We start from the raw sequence: 25898 nt of genomic DNA on the forward strand, positions 1-25898 counted from the left end.
GGGATTTAGGGCTTAAGAAATGATACACTTCTGAATTAGGAGAAAGTAATACAAGGGCTTGCTTTTCCCAAACAGTTCAGTTTTATTTCTTTGACTGTCACTGGCGACTTTTGCAATCAAATGTCTTAATAATAGAAATTATTTAACCTCGTTCTGCAGATCTAGAGAGAAATACTTCCACTATGTTTTTTTCCAAATGAGCGCTGTATCCATCTCTGTGAGGACGGTGATGTTCCAGTGCCGAGCATCTGTGCCTCCTTCATTCGTGGTTGGGCTGGGATGGATGCAAGAATCTTACCATGCTGTATTATTATTTCCTGGTGGAAGTAATGGCCTTAGGATTAGAGGGAGGGGCTCCACTCATTGTACATTCTCAATGAAGTATTCATCTTATCCAGACCTGCAGACTGGGAATAACTCATGGTATTGACTCAGGTCACCTGAAAATAGACCCATCGTGTGGGTGTTGATGGAAACTTGGATCAGTTTTTTAAAAAGACTGTTATCTAGCCTTTGTGAAGGAAGAGCCTGAGTGTACTTTCTTTACCTTGCAGATTTCCAGTGAGGAAATTTCAATCAAGAAGGAACAGTTATCTGAAGCACTACAAGGCATGCAGCTGTTTTTGGTTAAACATGGAGACAAGTATGTTGGTTTTAATTAAGTCTTTTATTCAGAGTAGCGAAGTGGTCTTCAAAATGCTCAGCAAAGTAGAGGATGTTAAATTTTAGTGGAGGGTTTAAAAATGGAACTCAGTCACAAGTTTAGTTAATAACCTATGATTATAAAGTGATTTAACTGTCACTTTTCTTGACTCTCAGTCTTTATCAAAATTCTGAAATATACTTATTATCTCCATATATTGCTGATAAGAAAAACAGGCTCAGAGTTAAGGATGAGTTGCTAGTTAGTTGTAAAGATTCCAAGCCAAGTCCTGATTCTAAGTAGTACTTACTCTCCAAGACCTGCCTTTTGGAAAATATGTATAAATGTGTTCTTTATTTCCTTAGCTGAGACCTTTGGCAACAAGATTTCTAATGGTTTGGTTCTTGCTTTGAGGCCCTTTATTTATTTTAGCCTTAGGAAGGGATGGAATCTACCCTTTTCTTAAACCCTTCTTTGGCTGTCATCAGAATTAATCTAGAATGATTTTGTACCTTAGCGAATTGGGTTAATTTCCTTATGAATTTCGTTTTTATTCATCTTTCTGCTTGAACAAGTTTAATCTTGAGTCATGGCACATTACTTGTCCCTTTTCCATGTTGGAACTAACAATGGGATCTTTCCCTCTGTTCAGTTTAGTTCAGTCGCTCAGTTGTGTCCGACTCTTTGTGACCCCATGAATCACAGCACGCCAGGCCTCCCTGTCCATCACCAACTCCCAGAGTTCACCCAAACTCATGTGCATCGAGTCAGTGATGCCATCCAGCCAATCTCATCCTCTGTCATACCCTTCTCCTCTTGCCCCCAATCCCTCCCAGCATCGGGGTCTTTTCCAATCAGTCAACTCTTTGCATGAGGTGGCTAAAGTATTGGAGTTTCAGCCTCAGCATCAGTCCTTCCAATGAACACCCAGGACTGGTCTCCTTATAGGATGGACTGGTTGGATCTCATTGCAGTCCAAGGGACTCTCAAGAGTCTTCTCCAACACCACAGTTCAAAAGCATCAATTCTTCGGCACTCAGCTTTCTTAGTAGTCCAACTCTCACATCCACACACGACCACTGACAAAACCATAGCCTTGACTAGATGGACCTTTGTTGGCAAAGTAATGTCTCTGCTTTTGAATATGCTATCTAGGTTGGTCATAACTTTCCTTCCAAGGAGTAAGCGTTTTTTAATTTCATGGCTGCAGTCACCATCTGCAGTGATTTTGGAGCCCCCAAAAAGTCTGACACTGTTTCCACTGTTTCCCCATCTATTTCCCATGAAGTGATGGGACCAGATGCCATGATCTTCGTTTTCTGAATGTTGAACTTTATGCCAACTTTTTGACTTTCCTCTTTCACTTTCATCAAGAGGCTTGTTAGTTCCTCTTCACTTTCTGCCATAAGGGTGGTGTCATCTGCATATCTGAGGTTATTGATATTTCTCCCGGCAATCTTGATTCCAGCTTGTGTTTTCTTCCAGTCCAGCGTTTCTCATGATGTACTCTGCATATAAGTTAAATAAGCAGGGTGACAAAATACAGCCTTGACGTACTCCTTTTCCTATTTGGAACCAGTCTGTTGTTCCATGTCTAGTTCTAACTGTTGCTTCCTGACCTGCATATAGGTTTCTTAAGAGGCAGGTCAGGTGGTCTGGTATTCCTATCTCTTTCAGAATTTTCTGCAGTTTCTTGTGATGCACACAGTCAAAGGCTTTGGCATAGTCAATAAAGCAAAAGTAGATGTTTTTCTGGAACTCTCTTGCTTTTTCCATGATCCAGCAGATGTTGGCAATTTGATCTCTGGTCCCTCTGCCTTTTCTAAAACCAGGTTAAACATTTGGAAGTTCACAGTTCACGTATTGCTGAAGCCTGGCTTGGAGAATTTTGAGCATTACTTTACTAGCGTGTGAGATGAGTGCAATTGTGTGGTAGTTTGAGCATTCTTTGGCATTGCCTTTCTTTGGGATTGGAATGAAAACTGACATTTACCAGTCCTGTGGCCACTGCTGAGTTTTCCAAATTTGTTGGCATATTGAGTGCAGCACTTTCACAGCATCATCTTTCAGGATTTGAAATAGCTCACCTGGAATTCCATCACCTCCACTAGCTTTGTTCATAGTGACGCTTTCTAATGCCCACTTGACTTCACATTCCAGGATGTCTGGCTCTAGGTGAGTGATCACACCATCATGATTATCTGGGTCGTGAAGATCTTTTTTGTACAGTTCTTCTGTGTATTCTTGCCACCTCTTCTTAATACCTTCTGCTTCTGTTAGGTCCATACCATTTCTGTCCTTTATCGAGCCCATCTTTGCATGAAATGTTCCCTTGGTATCTCTAATTTTCTTGAAGAGATCTCTGGTCTTTCCCATTCTGTTGTTTTCCTCTATTTCTTTGCATTGATCGATGAGGAAGGCTTTCTTATCTCTCCTTGCTATTCTTTGGAAGTCTGCATTCAAATGGGAATACCTTCCGTTTTCCCTCTGTTAGATAACAGCAATTGTTGTTTTAGAAGTTTGCATATGCTAGAGAGATGCTGATATATTGTTAGTCTATACTCTTTCCTTTGGTTCTTTATAAAGGCCATCCTTAATTTACATACATAGCCACTCTAGACCTGAGCCATCTGTGTATGAGATTATGTTATTTTTTACTGTATTATAGTATTGATATATTATTGATTTTTTACATTATATTTTATGAGCCAATACTAATTTAGAAAAGTATTTTTCTTTATAAAATCATTGCACCTAGTATGTCATAATTATCACTTGCGGACTTATATTCTTCATTTCCTACTTTCTGGTTATTTTAGAATGACAGATGAAGAAAGAAATGAATTGGAAAAACAAGTGAAAACTCTCCAAGAAAGTTATAATTTATTCTTTAGTGAATCTCTGAAGCAACTGCAACAGTTGCAAACCTTAGGAGACATAAAGGTAGAGGAGAAGGTAATGTTATTTATTTACAACGCGAGGCTGTTTCAAGACTCTCAGTCTAACTGCATGGTTGTAGAAATATATGTCAATGACAAAGAGATGATCTTGAGTTGTGTACGTGGAAGAAACATGGGTGGGGTTTATGTAAGTACTTGGAGATTTCCGTGTTGGTTATTAAATGCAACCTTTCACCTGCTGTCATCAGTTTCTGTGACATCTTAATCTCTGCCTTGCATGGTTAAAGAAAAGAATCATTCATTTTTCTAACTCTTCTCTTTCAAAGTCATTCTGCTGCTGCTACAGTAGGTATTTTAATATATAAATGTGATGATATAAAATAGTCTATGAGTCATCTCTAAAGGTGCCACTGGAATATTAAGGGGTTTGTCTGCCTTTCAGAGATAGCCAGGAGATTTATTTGAGAAATACTGGGCTATATGTCTTAGTAAGGATCCTCTAGCATCTTCAAAATACAACAAAAATTGCTTACAATTTGGCCTATCCTTGAACTTTCTAAACTTTACAATACTCAGTATTCAACACAATATTCAGAATTCAAAGTTATTTTTATATTCAATTCTCTTACTCCCTGGAGTACTTTGCATACTATTTGTCGCATTTTGAGGGTACGTAGTGATTTTTTCTGGCTTGTCTGAAGAAGTCCGTATGCTGTAAACATCAATAGCATGGGGGTTTGAAACTCTCCCGTGTCAGGAGACTAATCTCATTGGGTTGCAGAGAGCATGGTTTGCCTTGCAGGTGTGTGTCCTGTCTCCTCACCCTCATCTTTTCCGTGTCCTCACTAACCTGTTGATGTCCACAATATGAAGTTTTCAATTCACAGATGCATGTCGTTTTCAAAGCTTTATCACATCCTGTGCTCTCGATAGATCACTGACTTAGATCACTTGTGCATTTGAGCTGCCTAACACTCACAGCCTTGCCACACCTCGGTAAGTAGAGGATTTTTATGCTAAAGTGTCTTTTTTTATTAAAAAAAAAAAACTTGCAAACTAAATTTCTTGACGCTCTGCTCACCCTTGTGTCAGCCACTGAGACTTCTGTGCTTTCCTTTCAGCTGGATAAAGTCATCGCGGGCACCGTCGATCAGAGCACAGGGGAAGTCCTTTCTGTCTTTCAGTCAGTTCTGAGAGGCCTCCTTGATTATGACACGGGAATTCGGTTGCTTGAGACCCAGCTCATGATTTCTGGGCTCATTTCGCCAGAATTAAGAACGTGCTTTAACCTCAAAGATGCCCAGAGTCACGGCCTTATCGATGAGCAAGTTCTGAGCCAACTCCAAGAACTCAATGAAATGAAGGAGATTATCTCCGCTGTGTCATCCACCAGAGTTCCGGTGCTGGACGCCCTGGCTGAAGGTGTGATCTCAGAGCCCATGGCCATCAGAGTGCTCGAGATCCTGCTTTCCACGGGCTCGCTGGTTATTCCAGCCACAGGAGAACAGCTGACCTTGCAGAAGGCTTTCCAGCAGCACCTGGTTTCCTCAGCCTTATTTTCTAAAATCCTGGAAAGGCAGAGTCTGTGCAAAGACCTTATCGACCCCTCCACCTCTGAGAAGGTGTCCTTAATAGATATCATGCAAAGAAGTGTTTTGCAGGAAGACTTAGGGATGCGGCTTCTGCCTGTGAGGCCGCAGGAAGGAGGCAGAATAACATTGAAATGTGGCCGAAATGTGAGCATTTTAAGGGCAGCACACGAAGGCCTCATAGACCGTGAGACCATGTTCAGGTTACTGGGCGCCCAGCTGCTTTCAGGAGGTCTGATCAATTCCAAGTCTGGTCAGAGGCTGACTGTCGAAGAAGCCGTGGCAGAGGGTGTGATGGACAGAGACACTGCGAACAGCATCCTCACCTACCAGGTGGAGACAGGAGGAATCATCCGCTGCAACCCCGCCAAGCGTCTGACTGTCGACGAGGCAGTCCAGTGCAATCTGATCCCGTCCAGCAGTGCCCTTCTGGTCCTTGAGGCTCAGCGAGGCTATGTGGGCCTCATCTGGCCTCACTCTGGGGAAATCTTCCCCACATCATCATCTCTGCAGCAGGAGTTGATCACCAACGAATTGGCCTCCAAGATCCTGGAAGGGAGGCAGAAAATCGCTGCTCTTTACATCCCAGAAACTTGTCAAGTCATTGATTTGGAGGTTGCCACGCAACTCGGAATTATAGATAATTACACAGCATCGATTTTAAAAAGTATAACACTGCCCGATAAAATGCCAAACTTGGGAGATTTAGAAGCTTGTAAAAATGCCAGAAGATGGCTCTCTTTTTGTAAATTCCAACCGTCTATGGTCCATGATTACAGGCTAGACGAGGATGCTTTTGATGGAGAAGAGCCAGTGGCAACTCAGAGCTCAGAACAAACTAAAAAATTGTTCCTGTCTTATTTGATGATAAATAGCTATATGGATGCAAACACAGGGCAGAGGCTTTTGCTGTATGATGGAGACTTGAATGAGGCTGTTGGGATGCTCCTGGAAGGCTGTGGTGCAGAAATTGACAAGGACACACCCATCGAAGAATGTTTTGATGTCTTAAGACTCCCTGGTGTATCTCTGAATAACACTGCAAGTAAAGAAATGGGTGAAAGTCCAGCTTCACCAAGTAGTTTTGATAAATGTCATCAGAGAGAACCTGAACACAAAGAAACCCCTGAAAATACCATAGACGAAGAGTTTCAGGAATTGGAAACTAATGTTATCAGGAGTGAATTTTGGCTGTCAGAAAACCTGGCAGATGTAATCACAACTGATCTTAAAGTTAAGAAATCACCCGGTGTGAGTGTTCCCAGTTCCAGATCACACTTAACACAGCTTGGACTTGCTGATGTTAGCCTGCCCAGACAAGACTCTGAAAACAGAGTTGAAAATGGTGAAAATCAATGTCAGTTAGAAACAAAGGAACATGCAGATGAATGTAGTCATTCTAAAAACCTTCAGAACTTGGCAAGTGATTTGATAACAGATCCTATGATAAAATCAAAAACTAGTAGAGCCTATGATTTAAATGAAACAGAAAATGAAGATAATATTAGCAGGGGTTCAGTTCTCTTTGACTATTCCCCCAGGCTGAGTGCCTTGTTAAGTCATGATAAACTGAGGACTGAGCAGGGAAGTTTTCATGATGTACACAGCGCAGAGAGTAATGGAAAGAAATGTGAAACTTCTACATTGCCATTCAATGACCAAACTGAGTCATCAGGTCAAAGAATAAGAGAAAAATTTCACGACCAGTTTCTGGGAATTGCAGCTATTAACATCAGTTTAAAGGGAGAACAGGCTGAAGAGAAATCTTTCAGTGTTGGTTGTAGTAATCCTCAGGTAGAGTGTCAGAGTGATGAATTTAGTTCAGATACTTGTGGTGAAGAGGAAAATGCGCTTGCTACTTCTCAGCAGGAACCTGAAGATGAGAACCGTGAGTCCACAGTGGAAGGGTCCTCAGGTGCCCCGACCCCAAGGGCTGGTGGTCATGATGTTGGCCTGGCTCCCACCCATACCCCATCTTTTGAAGGAACTGTCGGCGCCAGTGCTGGCGACTATGAAACGTCCCTGCTGGATGACCGGTGCAGTGATACAGACACAGACAGTGATGCTGACTTCTATGACACACCCTTGTCTGAAGATGACGACCATGATTCCCTGCTCCTTGAAGGTGACGACTGTGATTGTCTGCAGCCCGAGGACTATGACTCGCTGCCAGAGGAGGACGAATGGGCCGCTCCTCCTGGAGAGGTTTTCTATGATGTTTCTAAAGAGGAGGAACATTCTGTGGGGACCCAGGCAGGGCTGGCTGAGAGCTTAGGTGTGAGGGGAGGAGCACAGTCTCTGCAGGATTTTCTCATAGGTGCTGAGAAAGCAGAGTTCGGTTCTGGTGAAGAAATCCAGTTAAATTCATTTGAGTCCTATGAAGTGAGTGGACCGTTGATGGAAACTGTATCAGAAAGGGACAGCACAGATGACCTTGAAGGTGATGAGTCTGATTCATTGACTGACTATGAAACTGAGGGAGGAAAAGAGAGCTTCACGATGGCGGTAGAATCTGAGGACGCTGGCTGCTGGGAAGGGAGAGAAAAAGACTGTGTGGCTGGACAAGGATTTGAATCTGCTCCTGATCATTTAGATTCTGTGCAAAGCAAAGACGGTTATGAGGAATCTGTGTCTGGCCCTAACGAGCAGGACGACGATGACCGTGGCGCTGATGCTGGAGATGGCGCAGGAGGGGAGGGTGCGGAGCCCGTGGGCCAGGGCGCAGCTGCGGCCGTGGTCGTCCCCTGGTGTGTTGCCGCTGCTCCCGAAACAGAAAACAGCCGTGCAAGTCAAAGGAACAATAAAACAATTCTCCTGACTCAAAAGCACCATCATAATTCTAAACAAAAACAGCAGTGTGTGAATGTTTTACAGCCAGAATTGAGTAGTAAAAGTAGCTTAGGTCCTGAAATAAACCGCTTTCCAGAAGATACAAATGAGGTTGTTGGAAAAAGCATAGAAGATCTGTTGAATCATGAGATGGTCCTTCAGGATGAATTACTGCCTATCATGAAAGACACTGAATCAGAAAACATCTTTAGCCCTGTTGGTGCCTTACCTAATACCAGTGTCAGTTCAGCCTCTGAACTCGAGGGCCACCTAAAGAACACAGGGCTTGAGCTGATTCAGCCAGGATCTGCTGACTCTGTGAAAGGTGGAAATCCATATTGTGAGAATGTGACACTTCGTGGTAACTCCTCTTCTGATAAAATCATTTGTCCTGAGCCCAGTTTAACAGGAAAACCTGCAGAGGAAAGCCATTTGTCATTCACAATGTCTGTAGCTGATAACAATCCTCCAGGCAGTGGAAGGGATCTAATTAAAAGGAGAGCTGACAAAAGCAATGTACAAATAGAAGATGAAGCATCAGTTCCTAAAATGTGCGCAGGTAAAGGAGAAGTTCTCATAGAAGGTCCCTTAGAAGATAAATATCCTAAACTTTTGCCCAGTAAAAGTACAAGGGAGAGTCTTGATATAGTTAATAGTCTGTTTCCAGTCCCACAAACCACACACAGTGAAGAACACAGTCAGGAAGAAAGCCTTAAAAACACAGCAGTAGCTCTTAAAGATGAACCACAGAACCTACCAACAGTAGTTAGTAGAAGTCCCGTTCAGTTTGAGAATCTTGAAGAAATATTTGACTCATCAGTTTCCCAAGTGATCAATGATGACATGACTTCAGACGTGACCTTGTCCGAAGGGTTTACAAAGATTGAGACAGATTCACTCACCGATGGACCTGAAGATGAGCTTGATCTGTTTACTTACTTAAAGCATTGTGCTAAAGATGTAAAAGCAAAGGATGTACTGAAACCAGGTGAAGATACCCCAAGCTGTATTCCAGTCACTTCCCCTCCCATTAAAGAGCATTTACAGTTAGGAGTTAATAATGCAGACGAGAAGGCAGCTCTTGCCCAAGAAGACTCACCTCCAAAGGAGATGGGCCAACAGAAAGACCTTCCTGCTGAAGAAAGCAGATCAGGAATCCCCAAGCTCACACCAGCAGGAGATGAAAGCATGCCTTCAGGCTTCCCTCTTGGAAATGCGGAAGGCCTTGGAAAACACATGGATTTTGTGCAGTCAGACCTCTGTGCAGATGGAGTAAGAAATAACTCCAGTAAGGCTTTAAGCACTGACTGCTCATCCTTAGAAATTAACAGCGAGAAAGAGGGGATTGAGCAGCAGAAAGGGAAAGAACCAGCCCCGTCGCCAGGAGCCCAGGGCAGCAAGGTGCAGGTCGCTGAACTATCTCAGGTCCTGGTGGAGGACATCACGGACACCTTAAAAGGTAATTTGAAAGAAGGTCGTGTGACTCCTCAAGAGCTTGGAAAACCTTCAGCCTGTGCAGATGCTAACATTCTAATTCAGACCTTAATTAAAAGAGTTAGCTCATCACAGTTGGTGAATGAAACACCTGGTGTGCCCAGCAACTCTAACACCAGTGGCTGTGGCATTTCCTGCGCCAAAAACTCAGAGAGCAGAGAGGATCCGCTCTGCGCTGCAAACCTCAAGTCTGAATTGCTCCTTGATATACTTAAGCAGAGTCAGTATAGCCAAAAAGTTATAGGAGCTTTTGAACTGATGAAAGAATTAACTCAGATGGAGTGTGATCTGGAGGAAAAGGGTGGGGCATCTGAACTTCTTCCTCTGCAGCTTGAAGATATATTCTGCAAGCTGCTTCCCGATGGATATTCGGAGAAGGGAGGACAGCGTACAGACTTGAGTAAAAAATCACGTACAGCTCCTGAGGTGACAGATGAGGAGCCACACATTCTTGAAGAATTCAACAGCAAGGAAGGAAACCCCTGTTCCCTAAATTTACGAAGTGTGAAAGAGAGTGGCCCAGAAAACTCTCCTGTCTGTGCACCAGCTTTGTCAAGAGATGGGAGGCTGAAGGAGCTGTGTGCTGCGTCCCCAGGCCATTTGGAATGTATTTCAGGGTCAGAAGACTTGGCTTCTGGAGACAGCTTGATGGAGCGAGTAAGTGGACTTTCCATTTTATAAGCAAGTAGCTGTGTGGAGCATTTGGGAATAATCACATTTATTTTATTTGGTTGAAAAACCTGCACAGAGCAATTGAATGAAATGTCCACGTTTATCTTCAGTTTTCCAAGGAGCTGCAGCAATGTTTACAGCACAGATCAAAGATGTGCGAGTATTTGGCTTTGCTTCAAGACATGAAGCCTCCCTTTGGCAGCCAAGACTCCCGGGATGGCAGTCTAGAAGCTTTGAGAGACCAGCTGAAACAGTTGGAGGTAAGAATCGTCTGCTGATGGTTATGGAGGGTGGTCAGCTAATGTTAATTTGGAAAATTAAGAAGAGCACTTGTCTATTTTGAATGTTAGTTATACTTGTGTTTCTCACTAAATAGATACGAGATGCGTATTTTTTTCTGCAGACATTTGAATTGGGATTGGCTCCAATTGGTGTGATTTTAAGAAAGGACATGACGCTGGCGGAGGAATTTGTAAAGTCTGTGCCGAGTGACTTCCCCAGGGGACCCCTCGAGGACCTGAGCATGAGCCTCCAGAGTCTGCAGACGGCCCTTTCATCCCTCCAGGCTGCGTCTTCAGAAAGAATGAGCCACATCACGCTGGCGATCGACTCCGAGGTGGTAGGTACCAGAACGTCTCGTGCTAAGTCAGATATAGCTTTTGGGAGAAAGTTGAGGGTTTGAAAATTTAGTCATAAGACGAAATATTTGTTCTTAAATTGTTAAGCCCTTAACACAGGATCATTATTTGTAGGAATTTAAAATGTGGGGAAAGATAAAAATGAACACGCAATTTTTATTTTCTAGTCTAAACTAGCCGTTTCCCATGAAGAGTTTCTGCAGAAACTCCAGTCATTCTCATGTTGGATATCGGAGACGAGCAAATCTGTGAAGGATGTGGAGATCATGACAGTTCGAGATGCTGAACTCATAAAACAAAGCTCGGAGTTTCTCAAGGCAAGTATCAAAATCAGTAAGATAAAGTGTGTGTGTGTATGTGTGTGTGTTAGTCGCTCAGTTGTGTCCAGCTCTTTGAGATCCCATGGACTCCTCTGGCAGGCTTCTCTGTCCATGGGATTCTCCAGACAAGAATACTGGAGTGGGTTCCCATTCCCTCCTCCAGGGAATCTTCCAGACCCAGGGAATGAACCCAAGTCTCATTATGTCTCGCATTGGCAGCTGGGTTCCTTACCACTAGCGCCACCTGGGAAGCCCCCGTATTTTGTAATAAATGTTACTGTTGATAGAAGCTTTCTATTATGGCTTAACTTGCTGTTCATAACTAGTGCTACTTTGTTCACAGAATGTGTTGAAAGACCTCGGACACACCAAGACGCAGCTGGAGACCACCGCCTTTGACGTGCAGTTCTTCATCTCTGAACACGCTCAAGATCTGTCTCCCACCCAAAGCAGACAACTATTAAGGCTCTTAAACACAACTCAGAAGGGTTTCCTTGACATGCAGGACTCAGTAACTACCCAGGTGGAACATTTAGAGGCTCAGTTACAGCTAGAACAAGATCTCGATCATCAGAAGGTCTGCCTTTCTTTGTGGAGTCGAAATTCTTGGCTTTTAGTGCTTCAGTGTGAAACCTGTAATGTAGACCCCAGGGGCTGTGGGTAGGAAAAGATAGGAAGGGTTTTCTGGAATGGCAGTGAATGGACAGGGTATGATGTGGCAATTCTACAATATATAAAGGTATTTTTGGTCCTAAGAAGGCTTTTAATTTTCATGACTCCCTCAAACTGCTGCTTTTAGGGGAGGGTTGTAATTTTTTTCCCTAGGAGGAAGAAATGTGTATGTACTGAGAAGTGTCCAGGGATAAACTGATGAACATATGGAGAGTGAAGGTTAAGGGTGTCTCTTCTTCTTGGGAGCAGGGTGGCCCAGCTGGATGGGACTGGGCTCTGGAGCCAGGCTGCCTAAGCTTACACCCTGTTCACACCACTCACCCACTGTGGGACCCAGGGCAAGTCACTGAACCGGTTTTCTCACTGGGAAATTGGAGACTGTAGCAGTGCTTACCCAGTAGTATCGTGGGCATCAATGAAAGAAAGAATTAAAACTCTTAGGACCTTGCCTGGCACGTGTCAGGCTCCTAGTCAACCTGATCCATGGCTGTAGAATGAGTAGAGTGAATTTAATAGGTAAAAGATGCAACCAATGGCTCGATTAATCTCTTAGGATGATGTAATGAATTGTTTGGGGTGGTCCATTCAGTAGGAACAGTGCGCAGAGGTGGGGACAGAATTGGCCCCAGTGATGAAGGCACGAGACCTTGTGCAAAGCTCCTTCGATCTCTTCTGGAAGAATAAGCGTGGTCTCCAGCATGATATCCTGTCTACGCATAACAAATATGTGCTCACAGACTGATCACAACTAACTTCTGTTTTGATATCCTTTTGCAGAATTAATTGTGTGTGTCGCAGGTTCCCAGAGCTTCAGGAAATGGGATGTTTCTTCCCGTCGGTCAGAAGCTCCACCTCTTACACATACGCGTGGCCAGTGTTCTGTTGAGCGGTGCCATCGAAGCGTGGCCTCCTTCCGTGTGCATGAGCCACGCTCTCGCGTTCTGTGTCACTCGCTCAGTGTACACCCCACTGCTATCGTGTTTACAGCATACGTAGGGACGCTTATGTAGACGAAACTTGCAAAATGTGTTGTGGTAAACAGCTGTGACAGCAGTGAGCTGGGGACCAGTTCACGAGGCTGTGGTTTTCCTCCTTTCAGCTGGTGGCCGAGCGTCAGCAGGAGTACAAAGAGAAACTGCAGGGCATCTGCGACCTCCTCACCCAAACCGAAAACCGCCTCATCGGTCACCAGGAAGCCTTCGTGATTGGAGATGGCACGGCTGAGTTAAAGAAGTACCAGTCCAAGCAAGAGGTAGAGTCCAGCTTTGCATTCGGGGGTTGAGTCCATGTTGACTTGGAGTACTGGTATTTGGAAAGCAGTTGGGGCTACTGGAAAGTAGTCATCCCTTTACCTTTTCAGAGGCAGGGTGCACCAAAGACACCCCTAGATCTGAGCTTGAAACTTCATACTAAAAGTTGTATTTCAAGCTCCAGCCAGCCAGGTAATTTTCTTGACTTTGTTTTGGTGAGATGTTGAATGGAGGAGACATATAGAGGAAGTTTGATAGGTGGGGAGAAACCTTGTATGATGAGTTAAAATCTGAATCCACTGAAGACCAAGTCACTCACAAATCAGGAAACACGTCCATGAGTTTGGGTTCTTGGTTCATCTCATTCCTTTCATTGTTCTCTGAGATTTGTTTCTTTTCACTGAAGGAACAAGCAATAGTAACAGATAAAGAAAGCTTTATTTCGGTGTCAGGAGAAGGGACATTCTCTTCGCTGTGAGATAGTTCCTGGTTCTGCTCCCAGACTCTGAAGCTCTCAGAGCCTCACTGACTCTGTTGCTCATACTTCCACTGCAACGTTACTGTCAGAGTTAAATATTATATGTCAGGGGACCAGCAGTTAATGCCGTATACTACATTGGAGAAGGAAATGGCAACCCACTCCAGTGTTCTTGCCTGGAGAATCCCAGGGACGGGGGAGCCTGGTGGGCTGCCGTCTATGGGGTTGCACAGAGTCGGACATGACTGAAGCGACTTAGCAGTAGCAGCAGCAGCAGTGGCTCAGTGAAATGTATCTCTTTAAAAAAAATATTTATATATTTTAAAGTATAGTTGACTACAGTATTATATTAGCTTCACACACAGAACACAGTGACTCAACATTTAACAGATTACACTCCATTTAAAACTAATATGTTGGCTATATTCCCTGTGCTGTACAATATATTCTTATATCTTATGTATTCTATACATAGTATTCATAGATTGGAAGAATTAACATTGTAAAAATTGTCCACACTGCCCAAAGAAATCTGTAGATTCAGTGTGATCCCTATCAGAGTACCCATGACATTTTTCACAGAACTACAGCAAATAATCCTAAAGTTTATATGGAACTACAAAGACCTTGAATAGCCAAAGCAATCTTGAAAAAGAACAAAGCTAGAGTTATCTTGCTTCTGGATTTCAAACTGTCCTGCAAAGCTATTGCCATAAAACGAGATGGTGTTGGCACAAAACAGACACAGAAATCAATGGGGCAGAATAGAGTCCCAAAATAGACCCACACACTTACAGTCAATTAGTTATGACGAAGGAGGCAAGAATATACAAGGAAAAAAAAAAAAAAAAAGAATATACAAGGAGAAAAAGCCTCTTCACTCGGTGGTGCTGGGACAACTGGACACTGTCTCTTTCAATTCAGATACTTTCCAGAAAAATTTGGGGAGCCTTAAGTTATGGGGGAAAATAGCATGAAGAGTTAAACATAGTGCAATATAGAGAATGAAATTATAATGGGTGAAAAAAAGAGGAAGAATTACATAGAGCAATCTCACGAGAGGAAAGCTATATTACTTGAGGAGAGATCTTACTCTGAGCTTCCTAGCAGCCAGGGCAAAGAAGCAAACATTACATTTTATAGAACTCTGGCATTTAGTAGAAAAAAATTGTCTTTGGAAATTATCTTAGGAACAACTTAGCTCATAATTTAGGGAATTATTTGTTTTTATTTTGAGCAGTAGATAGATGTTAATGTTTAGAAACAGAATTGATAATATTAATGTGTATTTAAAACCTTTTATTATGTACTCACATAATGTAAAACAATCTGATGTGTGCAAATTTGTAAAGATTATACTAAATATTTCTTTTCAGTGTTTTACAAACCACATCCATTTATTAACCATGCAAATCTTATATCTTTCTTTAATATTCTTTGAGGTTTCAAATTACATTAAATATTATGATTTAAATAAAACCATTCAGATGAACATTGTATTGAATATGCTTTTTCAACCTGTATGCATTGTATGCATTCTCCTCTGCCCACACCTACCCCCACTTTCAGAATGATGGTTTTGAAAGAATTAAATAGGTTTACTAATTTAATAATTTTTTTTCTTCTGTGTTAAAAGGAATTACAGAAAGATATGCAAGGAAGTGCACAGGCATTGGCAGAAATAGTGAAAAACACAGAAAATTTCTTAAAAGAGAGTGGTGAAAAGCTGTCACGAGAAGATAAGGCTGTGATTGAACAGAAACTGAACGAAGCTAAGATAAAGTGTGAACAGCTGACTATAAAGGCGGAGCAGTCAAAGAAAGAGCTGGACAAGGTTGTGACGACAGCAATCCGAGAGGAAACGGAAAAGGTCCTTATTGAGATGTGTGGTGCCCACTCCTGCGGCTTTGTTGAGAATGACGAGGCTCTCCAGGGCCTTGATTTGTTACCTGCTGTCAGGAGGTCAAAGCGATGATTAGCGCAGAGACTAGAATTTGGGGTTTTCATGCATGTAATTGACCAGATTTGAAGAATTGGCCTTGCTGAACTTAAATTTTTTAATCAAAGTTGATGTGCAATATTATAGAAGTTACAGATGTACAACACAGTGGTTCCCAGCTTTGAAGGCTACATTCCATAGATAGTTACTATATGATATGGGCTGTATTCCCTGTGCTGTACCATATGTCCTTGTAGCTTTTTTTTGGGCCTCGCAGCTCGCACAGTTCTCTGATAAGGGATCAAACCTGTGTCCTCGGCAGTGAAAGCATCAAGTCCTAACCGCTGGACTACCAGGGGATTCCCTTCTTGTAGCTTAATTTCTTTTACATATAGTAGTGTGTAGGCTTTGTTGAACTTTAAAAAAAAAAATCTAAGTGGGATTGTGGAACTTTGTACTTGTGAGATGTTTGAGGTCTCATCAGTTATAATTTTGGAATGTATTTTAAGAACAATGGAAACTTCAGAGTAACTACCAGTTGCTGTAAGACTTAATTTCATAATGTTCAGTTTTCAGCATGGGTCTGGTTTGTTTCCCCACTCTGATTTTTCAGTGATCTAACTATTTGCTTTCGGAATGTCTAAATAGCCATGCCTTGGCCCACATTCACTGTTACCTGTTGTGACCTTTCCTGCCCAGGTCGTGGCTGCGAAGCAGCTGGAAGAGAGCAAAACCAAAATCGAAAACCTCTTGGACTGGTTGGCAAACGTCGAAAGAGACTCAGGACGGGCAGCGATGGAGCCGAAACAGATCATTGAGCAGAACGGGACGCACTTTCAAGAGGGTGATGGCAAGTTGATGATGGGAGAAGAGGATGAGTTTAACGGTAACCTGTTGGACACGGATGTTGACGGGCGTGTCGGGACCACCGAGGAGAACCTGAACCAGCAGTACCAGAAGATGAAGGTGTGTTGTTTCAAACAGGATATTGTTAGAGTCTCTTTTCGGGTCTATAAAGATAGGAAGAACTTAGCACATGAGTTGTCCCTTCAAAGTTCAGGGACCCTTGAGAGTAAAGTCCTTTTTTTCTAGGCCCATCATATGTCAGAATAAGTTGTGCTGAGAACTGTAAACAAGTCAAAAGCAATGAGAACTACATCATTAAATGTGGAGTTCTTCTCTGTAAAGCAGAGTTGTAAGGAATTAACAGCAATAACAATAATAGCTAGCATTCGTAGAGCGGTGACAGTGGTCCAGGCAAACTTCAAAGCTCTTCCCGGCTTGACTCATCACTTTGTCCCTTTCGTCCTCCCCACTACTCTGTAAAATGAGAATACAGTTATAACAGTGATGAGCTTATTATTGTTAATGTTATTATTATTCTCATTTTACAGATGGGAAGGCTTCCCTGGTGGCTCAGTGGTAAAGAATCCACCTGCCAGTGCAGGAGACCTGGGTTTGATCCCTGGGTCGGGACAGTTCCCTGGAGAAGGAAATGGCAACCCACTCCAGGATTCTTGGAATACTTGGGAATGCTTGGGAAATCCCATGGACACAGTAACCTGGCTTCTGTAGTCGCCGGAGTTGCAAAAGAGTTGGACACAACTTAGCGACTGAACAACAACAGATGGGAAAAGTAACTTACAGAATGATTTGGCTTGGCCAGGTCATGCTTCTAGTGAGGGATGGAGTTTGGGCTTAAACCTAGGCTGTGAGTCCCTCTGCTGAATTCCAGTCCGTGCCTGCTGTGTCCTTTTGGGTTCATGCGAGTCCTCTGCAGACCTCAGCTTGTCTGTTTGGTGAAGGTGCTGTAGAGGAGAGGAGTGAAAGTTACTGCATGAAGGAAGTCAGAGCTGATGTGAATGCGGTTCCAGGAGCCAAGGGGGCGTTTGAAAGCTGTTTTTAGAGAGTGTTTTAATCATTTTATTTCAGTGTTTGGCTTTTGGTGGGTTTCAGAAATGTTTGTGGTTCTGCTGTTTGCCTCTGAGCCTTTGTCTTTGGCGTTTTGGGAACAGAGTGCTCTCTGAGAAGCTTTTCTGTTAAAGGAATTAGAAAGTAAACCAGAAGAGGAGTGGGGTGTTCATTACATCACAATTTCAAGAGGTTATTTCAAAACCTGACTGTAATTGCGTCTTAAAATGAAAAATGTAACGATTTCCTAAAGGAACCTTGTGAGTCAGTTACAGAGGAGTCAGGAAAGGTTAGGAACTCTACTGAAGGAGTGGAAAATACCAGGGTGGACCAGACACACAGGTGCTGCCCAGGAAACCCTTGTTTTTGGCCACAGTATGACGTTTACCCTTCTGAATGCTTTACTGCTGAGAAGATGGGAACCTAAGGAACTTAGAAATTCCCGCGCTCCTGGCAGAGTGGAAAGATGGCCCAGAGGCTCGGGAGCACAGGGCTTTGGGGCCAGCTCTTTGTCTGTGCCACGCATCCTGGGCTCGGTGCTTCCCCACCTGCAGCCTGTCTCCCCTCATCTGTCAGAGGGAAGGATGGACCAGGTGACCTACAGGTATGATTACACCTGTCCAGCCCACTGGACGGAGGCGTCCTGTGAATATAACTCACGTATGGAAGACATCACCTGTGGGAGAAAAGTCATTGAGACAGAAGTCCTTGCATATGTCTGCCACACAGCAGGTGTTGTTACAGGCAGGGTGGGGACCAGGACTGGTGAGTCTGTTCTCTGCTGATGTCTGGGATCAGACTTTTCAGGACAAGCTGCCCCACAGCAGCGCTCCTCGGCCCTGTTCATCTGATGGCTGGCGTGATCTTTTCTCAGCCCCTGGGTGCCATCTCTTTTGTTGGTCATGAGCAGAATGAATCCCATCCTGGTTCTTGTCTGCGGGGCTGAGGATGACTGGGCAGGTGGTAACCATCTGCATTCTGTGGGTGCTGGGAGGCAGCAACTTCCTACTGAGTTGAGCTGGGTATGGGTTGGGTGAGTATGGGATTGGGGCCCTCTTTCAGGGTTAATAGGATCATCAGAGAAGGGCCACACAGGAGAGGGAGATTTGTGGCAAGACTTAGGGGAGATGGGGGTTGCCAGGCAAGTATTTTGGTGTAGAGCTGGAGCCAGACAGGAGAGCAGCTGGAGAAAAGGGTCCCAGCGCATCTGCGGGTGGGGATGGGTAGAGGTGGAGGCCAGGTGCCTGGTTGGCGGTGGGGGACAGTCAGGTCCCAGAGGGGGTTTGGAAGTGGTTGGGATCAGGCATCTGGCTTCAAGTAAGTCATCACAAGAAATGCAGAAATGGCCCCAAAGGATTATTACATGTTTTAAAAATTGAAGTATAGTTGATTTACAGTGTTGTGCTAGTTTCTATGGTACCGCAAAGTGATCTAGTCATACGTATGTATACACTTGTGTCTTTTCCATTATGCTTTTGACCACATTTTAATGGCATGATGGGGTGGATGGAAGAAGCTGGTTATGGCTGGAGAGGAAGGGCTCCTGGCCTTCTGAGGCCCTCACGGCTGCCCTGAGGGCCCAGGGCGGGTAGCTGTGCACACCAGCGAGCAGCCCCTCACCTGTGACCTGCTCTGTGCTCCGCCTCCAGGGTGAACCTGGATCCCTGGGTGTGCCAGGCTCTGAGGGCAGTGTTCTTCCCGCGTGGCTTCCTGTGGTCCTTTCTGCATATATGTGACTGTAGGGTACTGTCCTCTTTCCACTTTGGAAACCGAGGCTCAGCCAGCCCAGGAGCAGCTCCAAGATGCTCCTCTATTGTACGTGCTCCTCTGACTTCCCTTGAGCTTCTCCAAATGTGTATTGTTCTTGCTTACTACTTATCTTTGTGGGTTGTTTTTTTTTTTTTTATGCTTTCAAATTATAGATTCTTTTTTTTCCTATTAAGTATTTTTTCAAGATCATTTCGTAAGCAAACATCATACTTCCTTGATCAATAATCAGGTGAAGACGCTCCCCGTCCCTTTAGGGAGCTCGTGAGGAAGGGATGAGCCGAACTAGAGCAGGTGGTGGGTGCTTGTTTTCAAGTTGGAAGAGTAATTTGTTCCGTTCCTCCCCAAACTTCTCAAAACGGTACTTGTTTTGTGCGCTTGCCCAAGTCCTTTCCAGAGAAGACTGGAAATCCTAAGATGAGGTGAGCCTCCCCTCCTTTGGGGAAATTCATCAGTGGAGCAGAGGCGGGGCGCCTGGGGCGGCGTGGCGGGAGGCGGGGGTGAGCGTCAGGCGCCCGCAGACCCCACGCCCTGACCCTACTGCTCTCGCGCAGGCGCAGCACGCGGAGCTCGCGGCCCAGCAGCAGGCGGTCCTCGCGGCCACACAGGCGGCCCAGGCCTTGCTGGAGACGCAGGGCCACCACCTGTGCCCGGAGGAGAAGGAGAAGCTGCAGAGGAACGTGACGGAGCTGAAGACACACTTCGAAAGCGCGCTGGCTGCATCGGAGACGGCGGTGCGCCGGACGCGCTCCCTACAGGAGGAGCTGCAGAAGTTCGACACGGACTGCGGCGAGTTTGAGCAGTGGCTGCAGCAGGCAGAGCAGGACCTGCAGAACCTGGAGGCTGGCGCGGACGACCTCAGCGGGCTGACGGCCAAGCTCAAGCGGCAGAAGAGCTTCTCAGAAGACGTCATTTCGCACAAAGGGGACTTGAGGTACATCACCATCTCTGGCAACAGAGTGCTGGAGGCAGCCAAGTCTTGCGGCGGAAGAGAGGGAGGCGGCCGGGCTGATAGGGACCAGGTGGACACCTCTGCCGCCCACAGAGAAGTGCAGGGCCGGCTGGACCGCGCCACCGAGCGCTTCAGGTCCCTCTACACAAAGGTAAGTGCAGTGTTTAAAATTGATGTCTAATTGATTTGCAACGTCATGTTAATTTCTGCTGTACAGCAAAGTGACTCAGTTGTACACGTGCATACATTCTCTCTGATATTCTTTCCATTACGGTTCATCACAGACAATGAATATAGTCCCCAGTCCTGTGTTGTTAATCCTCTCTATGTAAGATAGCTCACCTCTGCTAGTCACCTCTGCTTTTCCTCTGAGGGAGGGAAAGGTTAGGAGTCTGGGATTATGTCTATGACTCTGCTTTTGTTTCTCAGGCAACTTTGTGTCATATTTTAGATCCTACGTACAAGTGATATCATATGGCATTTGTCTTTCTCTTTCTGACTTACTTCACCGATCATCTCTAGATCCATCCATGTTGCTGCAGATGGCATAATTTCATTCTTCAGGCTGAGTAACATTCCACTGTATATACGTACCACCTCTTCTTTATCCATTTGTCTCTATCTGTGGACACTTACGGAGAAGGCAGTGGCACCCCACTCCAGTACTCTTGCCTGGAAAATCCCATGGACAGAGGAGCCTGGAAGGCTGCAGTCCATGGGGTCACTGAGGGTCAGACACGACTGAGCGACTTCACTTTCGCTTTGCATTTTCATGCATTGGAGAAGGAAATGCAACCCACTCCAGTGTTCTTGCTTAGAGAATCCCAGGGACAGAGAAGCCTGGTGGGCTGCCGTCTATGGGATCACACAGAGTCGGACATGACTGAAGTGACTTGGCAATAGCAATGGACACTTAAGTAGTTTCCATGTCTTGGCCATTGTGAATTAGCACTGCTATGAACATAGCGGTTAGAGTGCTTGTCTGAATGTATGCCCAGGAGTGGTATTGTTAGATTAGGTGGTAGCTCCAATTTTATTTTTTTTGAGGCAACTTCCTACTGTTCTCCATAGTGGCTGCACCAGTTTACATTCCCACCAACAGTGTAGTAGGGTTTCGTTTTCTCCACACCCTCTCCAGCTTTTATTATTTGTAGACTTTCTGATGATGCCCATTATGACTGGTGTCAGCATTTTGCTTACTATTTAGTGATGTTGAGCATCTTCTCATGTGCCTCTTGGCCGTCTATGTCTTCTTTGGATAAATGTCTATTTAGTTCTGCCCATTTTTCAATTGGATTTTGTTTTGTTATTGAGTTGTATGAGCAGTTGATATGTTTTAGAATTTAAGCCCTTTTTGGTTTCACCATTTGCAAATATTTTCTCTGATTCCATTGGTATTCATTTTGTTTTGTTTATGATTTCATTTTCTGTGCAATAAGGTGATTTCATTTTTAACTTTTTAATCTGTACCTATAGTTTTCACTGTGTCCTGTTAACTTTAGTTTTGGAATTAGAAGCAAGAAATTTGAAAACTGAAGCAGGGAAAATAAGGCATTTTCATCTTGCTTCTATCAGTCTTATTCATCTGCTTTACTTCTGCAATGTGTATTTAAAGATTAAGACTGTACAGTTATTTTTTAGTTCATGTAGTGTGGTTTCCAGGCAGCCCTGACTGTAAAACTCTGTACTACCCATTTTGACCAGCAGGTGGTGTGTGTATTTTGGCTCTAAGCGCAGAGTACTTTGGCAAAGGAGAAAAGGAATGATAGAACCATTAGAATGCAGAGTTCCAAAGAATAGCAAGGAGAGATAAGAAAGCCTTCCTCGGTGATCAATGCAAAGAAATAGAGGAAAACAATAGAATGGGAAAGACTAGAGATCTCTTCAAGAAAATTAGAGATACCAAGGGAACTTTACGTGCAAAGATGGGCACAATAAAGGACAGAAATGGTATGGACCTAACAGAAGCAGAAGATATTAAGAAGAGGTGGCAAGAATACACAGAACTATATAAAAAAGATCTTCACTACCCAGATAATCACAATGGTGTGATCACTCACCTAAAGCCAGACATCCTGGAATGTGAAGTCAAGTGGGCCTTAGGAAGCATCACTACGAACAAAGCTAGTGGAGGTGATGGAATTCCAGTTGAGCTATTTCAAATCCTAAAGAATGATGCTGTGAAAATGCTGCACTCAATATGCCAGCAAATTCAGAAAACTCAGCAGTGGCCACAAGACTGGAAAAGGTCAGTTTTCATTCCAATCCCAAAGAAAGGCAATGCCAAAGAATGCTCAAACTACCGCATAATTACACTCACCTCACACGCTAGCAAAGTAATGCTCAAATTCTTCAAGCCAGGCTTCAACAGTATGTGAACCGTGAACTTCTAGATATTCAAGCTGGATTTAGAAAAGGCAGAGGAACCAGAGATCAAATTGCCAGCATCTGTAGGATCATCAAAAAAGCGAGAGTTCCAGAAAAACATCTCTTTCTGCTTTATTGACTGTGCCGACCACAACCAACTGTGGAAAATTCTTCAAGAGATGGGACGACTTGACCTGCCTCCTGAGAAATCTGTATGCAGGTCAAGAAGCAACAGTTAGAACTGGACATAGAAGAACACACTGGTTCCAAATAGGAAAAGCAGTACATTAAGGCTGTATTTTGTCTTCCTGCTTATTTAACTTATATGCAGAGTACATCATGCTAAATGCCGGGATGAATGAAGCACAAGCTGGAATCAAGATTGCCGGGAGAAATAGCAATAACCTCAGATATGCAGATGACACCACCTTGATGGCCAAAGGCAAAGAAGAACTAAAGAGGCTCTTGATGAAAGTGAAAGAGGAGAGTGAAAAAGTTGGCTTAAAACTCAGCATTCAGAAAACTAAAATCATGTTTTTAGCATGTTTCTAGCATCTGGTCCCATGACTTCATGGCAAATAGATGGAGAAACAGTGGAAACAATGACTTTATTTTTGGGGCTCCAACATCAGTGCAGATGGTGACTGCAGCCATGAAATTAAAAGATGCTTGTTCCTTGGAAGAAAAGTTATGACCAACCTGCTGCTGCTGCTGCTAAGTCGCTTCAGTCATGTCCAACTGTGTGTGACCCCCTAGACGGCAGCCCACCAGGCTCCCCCGTCCCTGGAATTCTCCAGGCAAGAACACTGGAGTGGGTTGCCATTTCCTTCTCCAATGCATGAAAGTGAAAAGTGAAAGTGAAGTCACTCTGTTGTATCTGACCCTCAGCGACCCCATGGACTGCAGCCTTCCAGGCTCCTCCGCCAATGGGATTTTCCAGGCAAATGGGTTGCCATTGCTTTCTCCTTATGACCAACCTAGACAGCATATTAAAAAGCAGAGACATTACTTTGCCAACAAAGGTCCGTCTAGTCAAAGCTATGGTTTTTTTAGTAGTCATGTATGGATGTGAGAGTTGAACCATAAAAAATGTTGAGTGACAAGAATTGATGCTTTTGAAGTGTGGTGTTGGAGAAAATTCTTCTGAGTCCCTTGGACTGCAAGGAGATCCAACCAGTCCATCCTAAAGGAGATCAGTCCTGGGTGTTCATTGGAAGGACTAATGCTGAAGCTGAAACTCCAATACTTTTGCTACTTGATGCGAAGAGCTGACTCATTTGAAAAGACCCTGATGCTGGGAAAGGTTGAACGTGGGAGAAGAAGGGGACGACAGAGGATGAGATGTTTGGATGGCATCAGCGACTCAGTGGACATGAGTTTGAGTGAACTCTGGGAGTTGGTGGTGGACAGGGAGGCCTGGCGTGCTGCAGTGCATCGGGTGGCAAAGAGTCAAACACGACTGAGCAACTGAAGTATAAACTGTAACTATAGAGTACTTTGCAGCCTCAAACTTGAGAAAGGAATCTTTGTCTCTTAAAATTCGCTTCACAAGTGTTTGCTTTACATGTATATTTGATTGGTATTATTTTAATACTGAGTGGCTAAGAGACAGTTTCCATTTCTATTATTCTTGTGGACCAGTAAGAGAATTTTGTTTAAAAACAGTGAAAGAAATAAAAAAGAGAAAACATGTCCCAGTTTAGAGTATAAGCTGAACAGGCTGACCAGGCTGCATCCATGGCTTGTGGAGCATCATTGGCTGTTGGCCTTTTCTTTTCCTGGTCTGGATTCTTCCCTCCTCGTGTTGATCAGTCTTGTGCAACATAGAGAAGTTGATCAGTCTTGTGCAACATGAAGCACAGGGACCATGTCTCTGTCTGATGTACACTCTACGCCTGGTGTGTCAACTCTGTGAGATGAGCCCCTCTGATGACTGACACTTAGGGCCTTCAGTCTAGCTGAAGACCCAGCCCTGTGCGTATGTTTTTGAACTGGCATAAATGTAATCTGTCTGCTCACGTTTAAGGTGACTTTCTGATTGGTTAGAGGAAGCACCTTCATATAAAGGAGAAGCTCTTTGCTCTGTAGGTGTCGCTCGCTGCGGTTGAAGTCTGGCGTCTTACAGGTGGCATGACTCCTAGGTCCTGAAGACTGTGTATAGAGGTAGCAGATTTTGATTCCCACTCTTCCTTTGTTTGATTCTCAGTGCAATGTCCTCGGGAATAACCTCAAAGACCTGGTGGATAAATACCAGCACTATGAAGACGCCTCGAGCGGGCTTCTCTCTGGGCTCCAGGCCTGCGAGGCCACAGCCAGCAGACACTTATCCGAGCCCATTGCCGTGGACCCTAAAAACCTGCAGCGGCAGCTGGAAGAGATGAAGGTAAGAGAAACGAGAGGGAGGGAGAGATCCAGCCCCGGGGTCGTCCCACAGGAAACCCTGCTTTCCCCCCACTTCTGTGATCCTGCCCGCAGAGCAAGGGGAGAGGGGTTGGGAAGGTGTGCGTGTCCCTCCTCAGGACTCCTGACTTGGTCTTCCGATGTCTGTCCATTTCTCTTTCTTCTGCTCTGGTTTAGCTGGTCTGACACTGCTGTTGTGGTTTATATCCCCCCCGCTCCTGCCCAGACACAGACCAGTCCTGCCCGGACTAGCTGTGGTCTTTAGTCTTACTTATTTTGTTCGTCATCTTTCTCCTTCATTAGCTCTGAGGTCCACAGGACTGACCCTTGGTCTGTTTTGTTCACTGCTGTGTGCCGGGGCCCTCATGGGTCCTCGGTGAGCGTTCACGAGTGGACGGGGTATGGGGGACTGTCACCGTCACACTCCACGTGGGTTCCTGTTGAGTTGCCCCCTGATTCACAGAGGTGCACAGTTCAACTGTCACCTCTCCCACTTCTCAGAGAAGCCACCTGCCCTTTTGAATGTGCAGGGTTGCTGGGGGACAGTGTAATTGTGGGGTCTCAGCCACACCCCCAGCGGCCCAGAGAGTCCAGCCCATTTCGTACATTTCAGGTATATTTTCAAATCTTCATGTAAGGGGACAGAACTTTTGAAAAATTTTCTTCTCCTTTCATGTGACCAGTAATTCTGATTTTGAGGGGTGTCCCGGGTGGTCCAGGGTTAAGATTTCATGCTTCCACTGCAGGAGGCACAGGTTGGATGGCAGGTCAGGAGACTAGTATCCCACACGCCAGGCCATGAGGCCAAGAAAGGAAGAAAAAAATTTTGAGTTTGTTTAAGTTTCATTTCTTAAATCTCTCCTGTGTTTCCTCTTAGCAGGTGGATAGCAATAGATTATTCTCAGCTTGATAGAAAGTCAGCGTTAGTGCCAGTGAAACCACCGCCCTTCAGACTTGGTTCCATCTATTAGTTACAGAGTCGGAAATCACTGTTCTGTTAACGAGAGAAGCAGGTCCTCTACTGACTTCACTGACCATTAGGTATTGCGTGAGGCCAGTGTCTTCCGGCAGGAGGAG

General features: G+C 44.5%; 1 protein-coding gene across 22 annotated transcripts in view; it reads left to right on the forward strand.

Annotated features, from left to right (window-relative positions):
• Window positions 1-25898, forward strand: part of DST (dystonin) — a 519362-nt gene that overhangs the window by 356042 nt on the left and 137422 nt on the right. For 20 of the 22 annotated variants that reach the window (XM_061397789.1, XM_061397783.1, XM_061397793.1 and 17 more), the window contains 7 exons: window positions 555-643; window positions 3463-3598; window positions 12857-13009; window positions 15122-15355; window positions 16124-16390; window positions 19657-20205; window positions 24628-24804. In XM_061397789.1, the coding sequence (XP_061253773.1) occupies window positions 555-643; window positions 3463-3598; window positions 12857-13009; window positions 15122-15355; window positions 16124-16390; window positions 19657-20205; window positions 24628-24804 (1605 nt within the window). Of the gene's footprint in view, window positions 1-554; window positions 644-3462; window positions 3599-4664; window positions 10113-10237; window positions 10388-10530; window positions 10747-10932; window positions 11083-11428; window positions 11663-12856; window positions 13010-15121; window positions 15356-16123; window positions 16391-19656; window positions 20206-24627; window positions 24805-25898 lie in introns of all 22 variants that reach the window. The other 2 variants (XM_061397801.1, XM_061397802.1) reach the window with 1 other exon arrangement.

This window comes from Bos javanicus, chromosome 23, assembly GCF_032452875.1.
Source record: "Bos javanicus breed banteng chromosome 23, ARS-OSU_banteng_1.0, whole genome shotgun sequence".
NCBI classification, from domain to species: Eukaryota; Metazoa; Chordata; class Mammalia; order Artiodactyla; family Bovidae; genus Bos; species Bos javanicus.